At 39.8% G+C, this 12,408-nt stretch overlaps 1 protein-coding gene across 1 annotated transcript in view; it reads right to left on the reverse strand.

The window, feature by feature from the left end:
- The window catches only part of LOC149542061 (pre-rRNA-processing protein esf2-like), an 80,182-nt gene that overhangs the window by 49,940 nt on the left and 17,834 nt on the right, over positions 1-12,408 (reverse strand). Inside the window, exon 3 of the mRNA XM_089797103.1 lies at positions 11,459-11,526. Within this exon, the coding sequence (XP_089653229.1) occupies positions 11,459-11,526 (68 nt within the window). The remainder of the gene's footprint in view (positions 1-11,458; positions 11,527-12,408) is intronic.

The following is a 12,408-nucleotide window of genomic DNA, read 5'->3' on the forward strand; positions in this document are numbered from 1 at the left end:
TACCCACAAAATGTGACCCATGATATATCCTTGCAAACCCTCATTGAGGCAAAAACCCAGCCTCCAAAAGCATCCATCACCATGTATGTCTCGCCTTGTCTTGCATCTTCAACTAACCTTGTGGTTTCTTTTATAGAAGCCAACTCCCACAAAACCACCAAGTGGTATAACAAAAACCATGTGCCACCAAACCCACACTGACCGACATTTAATATTGGGCATTAATTATTTTTCTCCAATACTAAATTATTATATCAAATATTATCACAATGTGTCAATACAACTCATCAAGAATATTCCATTGGAATCTCTACATGTTACAAGTCCATCTAAGTTCTACTAGGTGCAATATTACATAATAAAATAAAATAATACAATATAAACAATATTATGTAGGGTTGCGCAGGTATGCATACCTAGACCTCTGGAACTGGGGTACGTATCCCAAATTTGGAAACACATCAGGAGAATGAAATGTGAAAAGTCAAACATCCACCCAAAAATACCACGTTAGAAAAAAATGCCAGCTGGAAACTTGTTTTTGTCGTTCACGGGTTTAACTTTATCATTGTGCTCACATGTTTTGAGTCTTTAACTTTTATTTGGGCATATAGGCGCAACACGCAACAATAGACTAGGGTTACAAACCTTTTTATAATGCACAGACACAGGCATTAAATCCAAAGCATCACACATGGGTGCTAGAAATACACAGAGCCGGTGAAGCAGCACAAACACAGGAAGCACAAACGCAACCAGGCATAAACGAAGGCAGGCAAAAACTACAAGGTATTTGGTCTATGTCTGAACCAACCGTTTTGCAAATAAGTTGAAATAACAAATATTGATATAATTTATAAACTATCGTGCCTTGCAATTGCACATGAGTTAAACATATTGATATCGTGAATTGGTAATGTTACAGTTAAAATTTAAATGAATATTTAATAAAATTATAATAATACTAATAGGTATCGTGCTAGTTTTTAATTTTAAATGTAGATTTTGTGCTACTTTTTAATTTAATAAATCAATAGTAATACTAATAGGTATGTAATTTTAATGTTATTGTTTCATGTTTTTAATGTAGGTATTGTGCATGGAATTGAATGGTAAATAATTTAATATTTAGTATTTATAAGTAGATAGTAAATAAATTTTATAAACTCATTTATTAAACAGTAAAGTTGTAAATTGTAAACTTTACAATAAACAGCATTAAATTTTATAAATTCTTTAATTATTTCTTTAAAAATTCAGACAAAACATTGTAGCCTCATTAAAGATTTTTAATTTTATATTTCTACAACTTCTTAGTATTATGGAATTTAATTTTTGACACTATCATTCTAGGTTATTTTAAATTTTCCATGTATAATTTCAAGCGGAGGAAAGCAAGGGTCGTATCCTTTTCGGAAGTATGTTAATCAAGTTGTAGGGTCAAAGGGTTTAGGTGGATCAGCCAAGATCAAATACAAGCTTTATCCTTTGGGATGGAACAATATGATCTTAAAAGGGAGCAAGAAAGGGCTGAGGGGAAAATTGCTAATAAGAGCTCATGCTTCAACAAGGCCTACACGGAGTCTACATGGAGATTCAAATGTGGATGTCTCATCTATAAATGCAACAGCAAAAAATGCTCGCAAGAGACCACACATTGGCAGCTCAGACCCCATTGGAAGATTGTTTGATGTGCAAGGTCAAGAAGTTGTTGGTGAAGCAATTGCACAATTATTTATGCAAATGAAATAACATTTAATGTTGCTCGCTCCCATTTCTACACTCATATGGTCCAAGCTATCCATCATGCACTAGCAGCATATAAACCACCTCAATATGAATAGCTTCGCACTACTTTACTTGATATAGAAAAAACTCGATTAGATGAACAAACTACACCAATGCAAAGAGAGTGAGCTACATAGGGTTGCAGTATTGTGATGGATGGGTGGACAGGTGCTAGAAAAGAAACATACCCAGCTATGTGAGGGCTACACATGTGGTCCAAGTTGTTACTAATGTTGCCCTTGTTTGTAAAGCAGCAGGTATGTTGGTGCAAAAAAAGGACAAGCATATATTTTGGACACCATGTTGTGTGCATTCATTGAATAATGTGTTGAAAGACATGGTTAAGTTTCAATGGATTATAGATCTCATAGAGAAGGCGACAAAAAAAAAAATGCTTAAATGCAATCACCACTACACACGAGCCATCTATCGTAAGTTTGCCAAGGTGGAGCTACTCAAACCTATTGGTACATGTTTTGCTTCTTGCTCCATTCTTCTTGACTACCTTCATGAAGTCGAAGGAGCTTTGTGTTCCATAGTTGTTAGTGATGCATGGACAACTTGGAGACAATCTAAATCAGATATTGCAGTTGAGGTGAGGCATGGTCCTTGATGAGCATTTTTGGGCTGCTGTGAAATTTGTTGTAGACTTTATTAATCCCATATGTGAGCTGGTCAGATTTACAAATTTAGATAGGGCATGTTTGGGAGAAATATAGTTGCCAATTCGTGAAACGAATTCGATTCAGGCACATGAATTGAATCTATGGATCCGGGGTTTTTATTTTCCCCAATTATGATTCATGGAGGATTCGTGTGTGTATATGCATGTGTTTATATATATGCATTATATATACTAAAAAATAAGAGAAATATACATAATTCTAAAACTAAATCATTTCATAGTATGAATCTATGATTCTAGTATTGATCTATGAATCTAGTATACTTGATAATTGATCTATTTTCACGATTATAAAGAAAATCAACACATTGGATTATTGAATTCCAAAATGAGAGCAAATGAACTTGCATCATGAATAAAAGGGTCATTTTAAGGGTTTGAAGCAAAAAAAATTAAAAGTGCACTTCAGCCCACCCTTTTTTGTTTTTATGTCTTGCATTACTGTGGATCCACACTAGATCCTCAAGTTGTGGCTTGGATCCATGAGGATCCAAGACGGATCCTTGATTCTCCCTGTGGATCTGTCAAAATCCGAACGCCGCGGATCCTAATGGATCCACAGGCAGAAGATTCGGATCTGACCTATATATGACGAATCTGGTAACTAAGGGAGAAATCTATGAAGCAATAAATTACATGTGTGAAAAAGTCAAGACAATAACTAATGCAAAAGATCCTTCTCTATAACCTTTGATAGAGGAGAAGTTGCATGGAAGATGGAAAAGCTAAACACACCTCTTCATCGTGTTGCAGATGTTCTTAATCTTAAATGGCATGATATACAGGTGACTAGGAAGAGGGCTCCACATCAAGATAGAGAGGTAATGAAAGGATTTTGGGATGCAATAAAAAAGATTTATGGCCAAGGTGAGGATGCCTCAATTTTGAGTCGATGGAATAAGTTTTCATGTGGGCAAGGTGATTTTGGTTCTGTGGAAGCTTTATATTATATGTAATTAAAGATAGAACCTCTAAAGGTGAAGCTCCTGAATTGCAATCATTTGCAATAAGATTGCTCTCACAAGTAGCTAGCTCTTCATCTTGTGAGAGAGAAATTGGAGTACTTACGAGTTCATTCATTCACTATTGAGAAACCAGTTAAGGTCAAAGAAAGAAGAGAATTTGGTGTACATTCATAGCTCACTTCGTCTCCTCTCTCGTCTAGATCCTGGATACAATGAGGGTCCTTCATCAAAATGGGATCAAATCCCACCTAATGGAGAACTTTCTGCCTTCGTGGAAGGAGAGGTTGAAATAGATAGCCGTATTGACTTACCCACTATTATTCTACCGATAGAGGAACCTGAGCTCAAAAGTGGTGACTATTTGGACAGCATCATAACTGAGGACCTGGATTAAGATGTCTCCTGTCTGATTTTTGTTTTAGTTTATCATTTGCATATCAGCTTGCAGTTTCTCAAGCTTACTCCAATATGTAATCAGTTTGAATCTTGAAACTTTGGTCCAATACTGATTAACAGTAAACTACTAAACTTTATCTGATTTTTACTATTCAGTTAAATTTGAAGTTTACCATTTGCAGTATGTTGTTAAAACTTAATTTATGATCTTCTTATTCAGATTTATAGTTTGTCTTCTGTGTTAAGCATCTAATGTTTAAACATTCAGCATATATATATATATATATATATATATATATATATATATTATAGTTTATGACTCGTAGCTCATATTTTAAAATTTCATGTTTTGAATGCTCAATGTCATGACTCATGACTGATATCTTCAGATTTTCTATAAAATATTAAGACTATATGTATATAAAAGGCATATACATGTACCCTTGTCCCTTGTTTTGAGAAATATGCGTACCCATACCCATACCTACATACTAGTGCAACCTTGATATTATGCAATGTTTGCAACACACAATCTCAACAATCCCCTTCTATAGAATGGTCTGCAACAAGAGACAAGATAAGATAAATTTATTAATGTCCAACAAGATACCACGAACAGGGTCTAAGGGACTGAAAGCATACAGCCAAGGAGACTATAACAACAATAGGAGCACCAAACAATGTCCGGGAAAGAGCATAACAGAAACAAACAAGAAAGCGAAACAGAAGCAAGAACACCACCAAGGCAAGGACTAGGAATCCTTCCTTGGTGTAAAGAAGTCTAACACATAAGGGTACAGCCCAGGCTGATCCAAAATCCTAGTGCGCCTCTGAGTACTCTTGGAGTGGTGATGCAGTCGAGTGATCCGGCTGGAAGGTCTCACAAATTTGGAAAGACCGATGGTAGAATTATTGGTCGGATGCTTCACATCCCAAGCAGGAGGCAAGAGTGAGAAGAAGGCAATGATAAGCATATCTAAGGACTGGCTCTAGGGAAAAAGAAGCAAACAAGAAAGCGAAAGAGAAGCAAGAACACCACCAAGGCAAGGACTAGGAATCCTTCCTTGGTGTAAAGAAGTCTAACACATAAGGGTACAACCCAGGGCGATCCAAAATCTAGTGCGCCTCTGAGTACTCTTGGAGGGGCGATGTTGTCAAGTGATCCCGCTAGAAGGTCTCACAGATTTGGAAAGACCGATGGTAGAATTATTAGTCAGATGCTTCACATCCCGAGCAGGAGGCAAGGGTGAGAAGAAGGCAATGATAAGCAGATCTAAGGCCTGGCTCTAGGGAAAAAGAAGCAAACAAGAAAGCAAAAGAGAAGCAAGAACACCACCAAGGCAAGGACTAGGAATCCTTCCTTGGTGTAAAGATGTCTAACACATAAGGGTATGACCCAAGGCAATCCAAAATCCTAGTGCATGAGTACTCCTGGAGGGGTGACCCTATCGAGTGATCTCGCTGCAAGGTCTCATAGACTTGGACAGACCGATGGTAGAATTATTGGTCGGATGCTTCACACCCCAAGCAAGAGGCAAGGGTGAGAAGAAGGCAATGATAAGCTGATCTGAGGCCTGGCTCTAGAGAAAAACAAGTTGTAGAGTATGGTCACGAAGCTGCAAAGTCTCCTGAAGGTAAAGCACAATACACCTTGGGACTATGTCTAAATAAGGTAGAGAGGGACCGACAATCTCTAAATAAGTAGTAATATCTCTCTGATCTCATAGTAGGTGGGCCACCAAACAATGAAGTGGGTCTCAATCTCCACCTCAACCAAGGTACATAGCCAACAAATCCAATACTCTCTATCAACATGGTGATTAGTCTAGATTTGAAGCCTATGAGTACAAACCTGGAAGGAACCCAAGGAGATAAGCACATGTGGCTCAAGCGTTGTAACAAGTAACCTGGGCGGGCAATAATCCAATCCTGGATATCCAAAAACTGCTCAACATAGAAGGCCATCTATGGACATAACCCCCCGGATTAGTCGAGGTCGTGGCAATGTAATGTCTATAAATGTCAAGTCTGACATGCTTATTTAGCTCCTGTCGTGAAGGAAGGAGGTGAGTGGGAGCATCCAGCGATAACTGGAAGGGGGGAAGTTTGTCAATCTTGATCCCAATCGATCCTAGCAGAGTGTTGGCCTAAGCATACCAATAACCAGCCCTAGTGGAAGTGTCAATGTTGGCAATGGCAACTAAATAGCTATAGGCTAGATAAGAGTAGTGGTATCGACCCATTTCAAAGTCCACAAAGCCACAAAGGCGGTGGAGAAACCAAGTCAAATCAAGGATAGCTCCCAGGCTGAAAAGGTGGGCACCAAACTTGCAAGATTAATACTTTGCAAAGTGGACCGATAGCATCTAATAATGTGCCAAAGGAGAAGCATTTGAACCCATTCAATTGAGGCCCAATCCAAACCAAGGAGGGAGGGGCCCCACACCATAGAGCCATAGAGAATAGTTGGTTTAACTAAGGAGTCCAGGAGGAATAGCTTAGACATAGTGTCCTAAAAATGATGTCTAAAGCACTCTCTCTCTAGCATGGCAAGGGAGCCCATCGTTTTGCTAAAGCGAGGCCCAAAGAACTTAACCCCAAGGTAAGTATAAGCGGAAGCAATCTTGATCTCCTGACCCTAAAAGTAAATATGAAGATGTGAAGTCTTCAAGCAGTTGAAGACCATGACCCAAGTTTTGCCTAGATTCACAACAAGTTGACGTGAGTCACAATAGGATCCTAATCTATCAAGAAGCCTCCGAAGACCCTCCCAAGAGGAGGTCATAAGAACCACATCATCAACAAAGAGAAGGATCGAGATCAAAACTTGATGCAAGTAGTAGCCATCGTCAAGGAGCAAAGAGTCCCTGAGAAAAGCATTGAGTTCATCGATATAGATGTTGAATAAGGTGGGTGAGAGAAAGCAACCCTACTTCACACCAATGGTGTTTTGAATAGGATCAGAGAAACCCTCTAGAGGTCTAAGTCTACCCATAACAGTCTCATAGAGCCTCATTATGGTTGTCAATATCATCTCAGAAATCCCAATATCTCTAAGTCTCTAGAAGAGGGCTACCAGGGGGATGGAGTCAAAGGCCTTCCAAAAGTCCACGAAACAACAGTAGACTTCCGTCAAACAATGTCGAGTCTCCTTAGTAATAGCACATAAAGTAAGGGTATGGCCCATAGTCTGATAGTCATCCCACAACCCAACCTGCCTCCTAGTCCAACAAAGTGTCACGTTAAGCTCCTTGGATAAGACAGTGTTCAACACTGTGGCATAGAGCTTGGCAAAGGTGTGCCCGATCATGATGGTCCTGTAGTAGTCAAGGTTAGAAGTCACCCTAGACTTATGTATCGGATAGATCACATGCCTCGACCAAGAATTAGGGAATCCATGCACACCACCTTGTTAAAGAGTGTGGGAAGGAAGGAGCCCAAGACCAAGCTACCAAGCTTGAAGAGCTCGACAACCCTTCCTCATCTGTTGCTCTACTACATCTCATGGATCTGACAACCTCGTAAATGTTGGAAGGGAGTGAAAAGGTGGTAGTGGGGAAGGGGGTGAGGTGAATAGAGGGTTGGCCAAGAATATCATAAAGCGTGAAGGGATGAGAGGTGAGGGAGCGAAGGTCAAGGGTGGAAACCTGGAGGGGATGGCGGGGGAACAAGATACACTAGAAAAGCTTGGGGTTGCGGAAAAGTGTATTGCACAAGGATCTACACTACGAAGCAATGAACAATCACTTCTTGTGACGAAGGAAGCAGTGGAATGAGAGACGCAGGAGTGTACGTAGGGAAGCTAGCAACAAAGGTTGAGCACAAAGAGCGGTGAAAGTTTTTTTAGTCATCATCATACCATTAATTCATAGGGCAAGTGTTGCAGGGTTTGGGGCTGAGGGAAGAGGGAGCAATGCAATCCAGGATGGAAAGGAGAATCAACTACCTAATCATTGCGCCTAATAAGTTGAACATGGAAGACGCCTAGCTAGAGTCCATGAAGCAGAAAGGGGAGAGGAGACATTTAAGATGGAGGGTGAAGAGGTCGAAGCACTCTCCGGGAAGAGGAAGAGGGTGCAAGGATGAGGATGGGCGAGAGGAGATGGAGAGCGGGGGTGGGTGGGGGAAGAGAGAATCCTGAGGCTGAGGAGGGCATGATCGGCCAACAGGAGGCGAGAGGTAGTGAAGTTGTGGATAGAGGAAATGAAGGAGGCAAGAGTAAGAGCATAGTCAACCATGCTAGCACCACCAGAGGCCAACGAGTAAAGAGCTCGGAACCAAGGAAGCACGAGAGGTCGTTCAAAATCATGAGCCCAAAAGACTCACAAAGCTGAAGAAGGTGGCGATCATAACTGGAGATGGGTCCACGGAAGTCCTTAGAGGTACGTTGCAGGCCCATGCTAGCAAGATCAATCTCCATGATACAAGTTAGGTATGATCCGCGATCATGAAGAGGAGTTTGAAGGTCCCTAGTACGTACATTAAAGTCCCCTAAAATAATGAGATCACCCATAGCCGCAATCTTGGAGATGCACTTGTGCAATTCCATTAGGGGTCCCCATCCTCAGTGTTGTGTATGACATATGGCAAAGAGATCGGCGGAAAGTAGAAAACAGCCACAAAGATATCATTTGATGGCAACTCGTACGACCAATACAAATCCACAAGAATCTAGCGAAAATGTTAGAATCAACAACTTAGAGCTGAAAAGACCATCTCTAACTAAGCAAGCAATGCCACTAGAGCCACAAACACCCCCAAAAGTGTGAACGTCATCACTGCAAACACAAAACCATTGGTAACCGACATATCCAAGAAGAGAACGAACGGGGCTCTCATGAATCTCAATAACAACCAGAATGTCTACCAACCCCACCGCATACCGAAAAAGACCAGGTAAGGACTATAAGGAGTCATTCACATTCTAGCGACTGACAAGAAGAGAGCCAGAGGAGGGCACACTCTTGCCCAACTGCTCGCAAGACTGTCATTTGGCCTCGAGGGTTGGTCTCGATTCCCAACCACTAGGGGGTGAGTCACGAATCACCACTCTTAAGGTTTTGAATCACCGCCCATTTACCATTGCATCTAGCTTGTAATGTCCCCATCTTTCTAGTCTCTCAATGGAGTTCTTAGCCTTTCATTCTCCAAAGGCTAAGAGGAGAAACAATGGAGAAATCAATTAATTATAAAGTTATCAATTATATAAATATTAAAAGATAACCTTATATTTAATTAATGTTAAGACAACAAAATAAAATGTCTCTAAAAGCTTCTTATGTTTCTAGAAGCTTCCTGAACAATCCACCTCTTCATGTTCCTAGAAGCTTCTCCTTATATTTCTAGAAGCTTCTTGAAGGATCTACCTCCTCATGTTTCTAGAAGCTTCTCCTTATGTTTCTAGAAGGCTTCTTGAAGGACCCACCTCCTCATGTCTCTAGAAGCTTCTTAAAAGAACCACCTTCTCATGTCTCTAGAAGCTTCTTGAAAGATCCACCTCCTCAATGTTCCAAGACGCTTCTTGATTGATCCACCTCCTCTTGAAGAAAAGTATAAATAGGGGGGGACAATTAAGATTTTGATCAAGGAGTTCTTGACAATTGTTTTGATATGTTCATTTGTGGAGCCAAGGCTTTCTACAAAGCTACATCATTAGTCATTGGGAACTATCACTCCCAATGATAAGCATAACTGAGGTGGTTGTAGTAGTCTTGGTGAGAAATATTCAATCCTTCACATTGGTATAATAATGTTTAGATTTCATGGATGTCAACTTGGTATGAGAGAGCTTCTAAAGAACATTCCTATGTAAGCCACGAGTCTTGGCCATCACTTGATGATTGTAATCAGCCATTTGCATTTGCATTCTAAAACAGAAGTTTTTGAATACTTTTGCAAGCACTTCTATTGTTACCAATTGAAGTTAAGCATATTAGAAGGAATATGCACAATATCCCTTCGTGTTAAGAGTTTGATAAGGTCAAAAATCATAAAATTGGAATAAGAATTAGTAAGGGATATTACATAGCCTCAGCAACAAGGCCCCTGGCCTATTTCAGCTCTGCCACTTGAGATCCTGTGAGATCCTCATCAAGGAAAATCTTAGTAGGAAGAGGGAATAACTTCCTCTTCACCCTAAGATCCCATAGCCTGTCAAATAGAGAGAAGAATCAATAGTAGAGAGAATTAACCAAACTAAGTCAACATTTATCCAAAGTAATATTAGAGATGCCAAGTTGATCACGTAAGGAGTAGTTGGCTGAAGTGGGGTCCACAGTGGAAGTGGGAAGGCCCCTGACCTGCAAATTGAGTTCATGAGCGCACCTCACACGTTCATCATTAATCTTGCCTGGAACCAATTTCTTCTCCCAGTTGCATAACGACAAAGCCTAAGTCAGACTTGATACCTGTTGTTTTAGTGGTAAATGTAGTAGAGATGCTACTCAAAAGATCTTGATTGTTTTTTGTTTGTTGTTTGAGTGTTGAGATAGTATTTGTGAGAGTCGCCACAGTGTCTTTCAAGAGTTAGTTCTCAATTTCAAGCTTGAGTAGACAATCAAAGAGCCTCTAATATGTCAAGGAAGGAGGTTGAGAAGGGGGAGCCTCAGCAGAAGAAGACATGCTAGGCATAGCCAATAGGCAGCTACAAATCCCCTATAAAATCACTGACGGAGTTGTGTTGAAGGGAGAGCACCCAGACAAGGCCTTTGACCCGCAAATTGAGTTTGCAACCACACCTCACACGTTCATCATTAATCTTGCCTTGAACCAACTTCACAACACCCAAAAGAGGTGCAATCCAGTATTGTTGCATAAAGAAGCCCATGTTTTATCTTTTCGTCAGTTTTAGACAACAGGGAGGAATGTTGAGCCACAATTTCAGTTTGCTTGTCCTTCATAGTGTCTAAGTCTCCCAGTGGCACAATGACAGAGCCTAAGTTGAACTTGATATTTGTTGTTTCACTGGTGAATTTGGTAGAGAAGCAGATATAAGCTAAGGGTTGCATCAAAGCAGTCAGCATCAGCACACAGATCCAATCATCAAGAGAACAATCAATCCATCCAAGACACATTGATCTTTTTAAAGGGCCAGATAGAGATAGATTGACAATCAAGGAAAGCAATCAAAATGGTCAGTGCTCATACGAGCTGACCCATAGATGACAGTGATCAGAATCAAAGATCGATATTTATTGCAAGCAGTAGCATTTTTATCCATTAAAGTAATCTCAAAGGGGGACATTACAACTATGAGACTATTTTTAGTAACCTAGGTTCTTTCTATTTTTAGCTCAATATTTTAGAATCTTAGTTAATGGTCATTTGGGTTGTCTGAATTAGTTTATTTTTGTCCTCTATGTTTAGACAACTTTGTTTCTTGCTTTTTCATTAAAAGCTTTTGTAAACTCTATATATTTGTGTATTAGGTCAATAAATCTAAACATGGCTAATTAACTATAAAATGGTCTAATAACCACCACCTTTAGCAGCTTATTGTTCCTACCAGCATTTTTCTCTTACACAATTCTATTATAAGTACAGCAACTTAGTGGAAAAAATAAAGAATAAAAAACAAGATCACTATGTAAATATAAGCAAGGCGTTGTATTTCAAGTGAAAGTACCCATTTGTTCCCCATTTAACATGCTTGCAACCCTTTTTGCAACACTTTTCTTTGCAAATTCCACCCACCTGAAAAAACAATTTAACAAACAATATAGTCAATATTAAAGTGATTCACAAAAATGACTTTTTAGGTCCTTGATTACATTATATTTCTTTACTTAGTTACCTATTACATCGGTATCATTGTATTTTTTCTTAGCATAGAATATAAAAGTATGATATCATTTCTGAATGGACATAGAGAATAGCAAATATAAAATTGTACGTGGCCTTGCAGTCATATGGAAAGAGGAAAATATATATTATTTATACGAGACATTGGACCAAATTGTCATCATGGCTAACATTCATTTAGCTACGTTACCGGATTTCCACCTTGAAGGTGTGAACTGGGTCTAGATGCGATGCAGTCCAGATGCGTCCAAAATGTGCATCCCAAACTGCAAAGCTAGCAGAGGAAGAATAATCTATTTTAAGGGCTATTCTAAAGGTAAGTGCCTATCACTCGTCTGCTCCATATAGAATCTTGCTTGATGCATGCAGAGGGGCACGTCGGGCAGAAGGCCTTCAGAAAGCTAGCTAGTATGGATGCACTTGGCTGTGTATCGAATGCGCACACACAAGCTGGGATGTGCATCTTGGTGGAGTGCCCCTAACACATCTGTGGTCCAGTTACATTTTGTGTCTTTTAAAAAAAAGGTGTTTTCTTTATCCTCTTTTATGCTCAAAACCCTAAAAAGGCCATTTTGTTCAGTATGTTGTCATTGATATCAAAGGTTGATGATCAAGGTCCTATTAATTAAAGAGAATTGGATTGAGCTGGTTGTCATGCTTGAACTGCTGGACGCGTTTGACATGTTTTAACTGCTGGATGTGCTTGCTGTGCTTGCTGTGCTTGAGCTGCCTGGTATCTGCTTATGCGACCTACTTGTCTCCTAGCTTGTGTAC

Source organism: Cupressus sempervirens, chromosome 8, assembly GCF_028749045.1.
Source record: "Cupressus sempervirens isolate cs-2001-9-10 chromosome 8, ASM2874904v1, whole genome shotgun sequence".
Taxonomy (NCBI): Eukaryota; Viridiplantae; Streptophyta; class Pinopsida; order Cupressales; family Cupressaceae; genus Cupressus; species Cupressus sempervirens.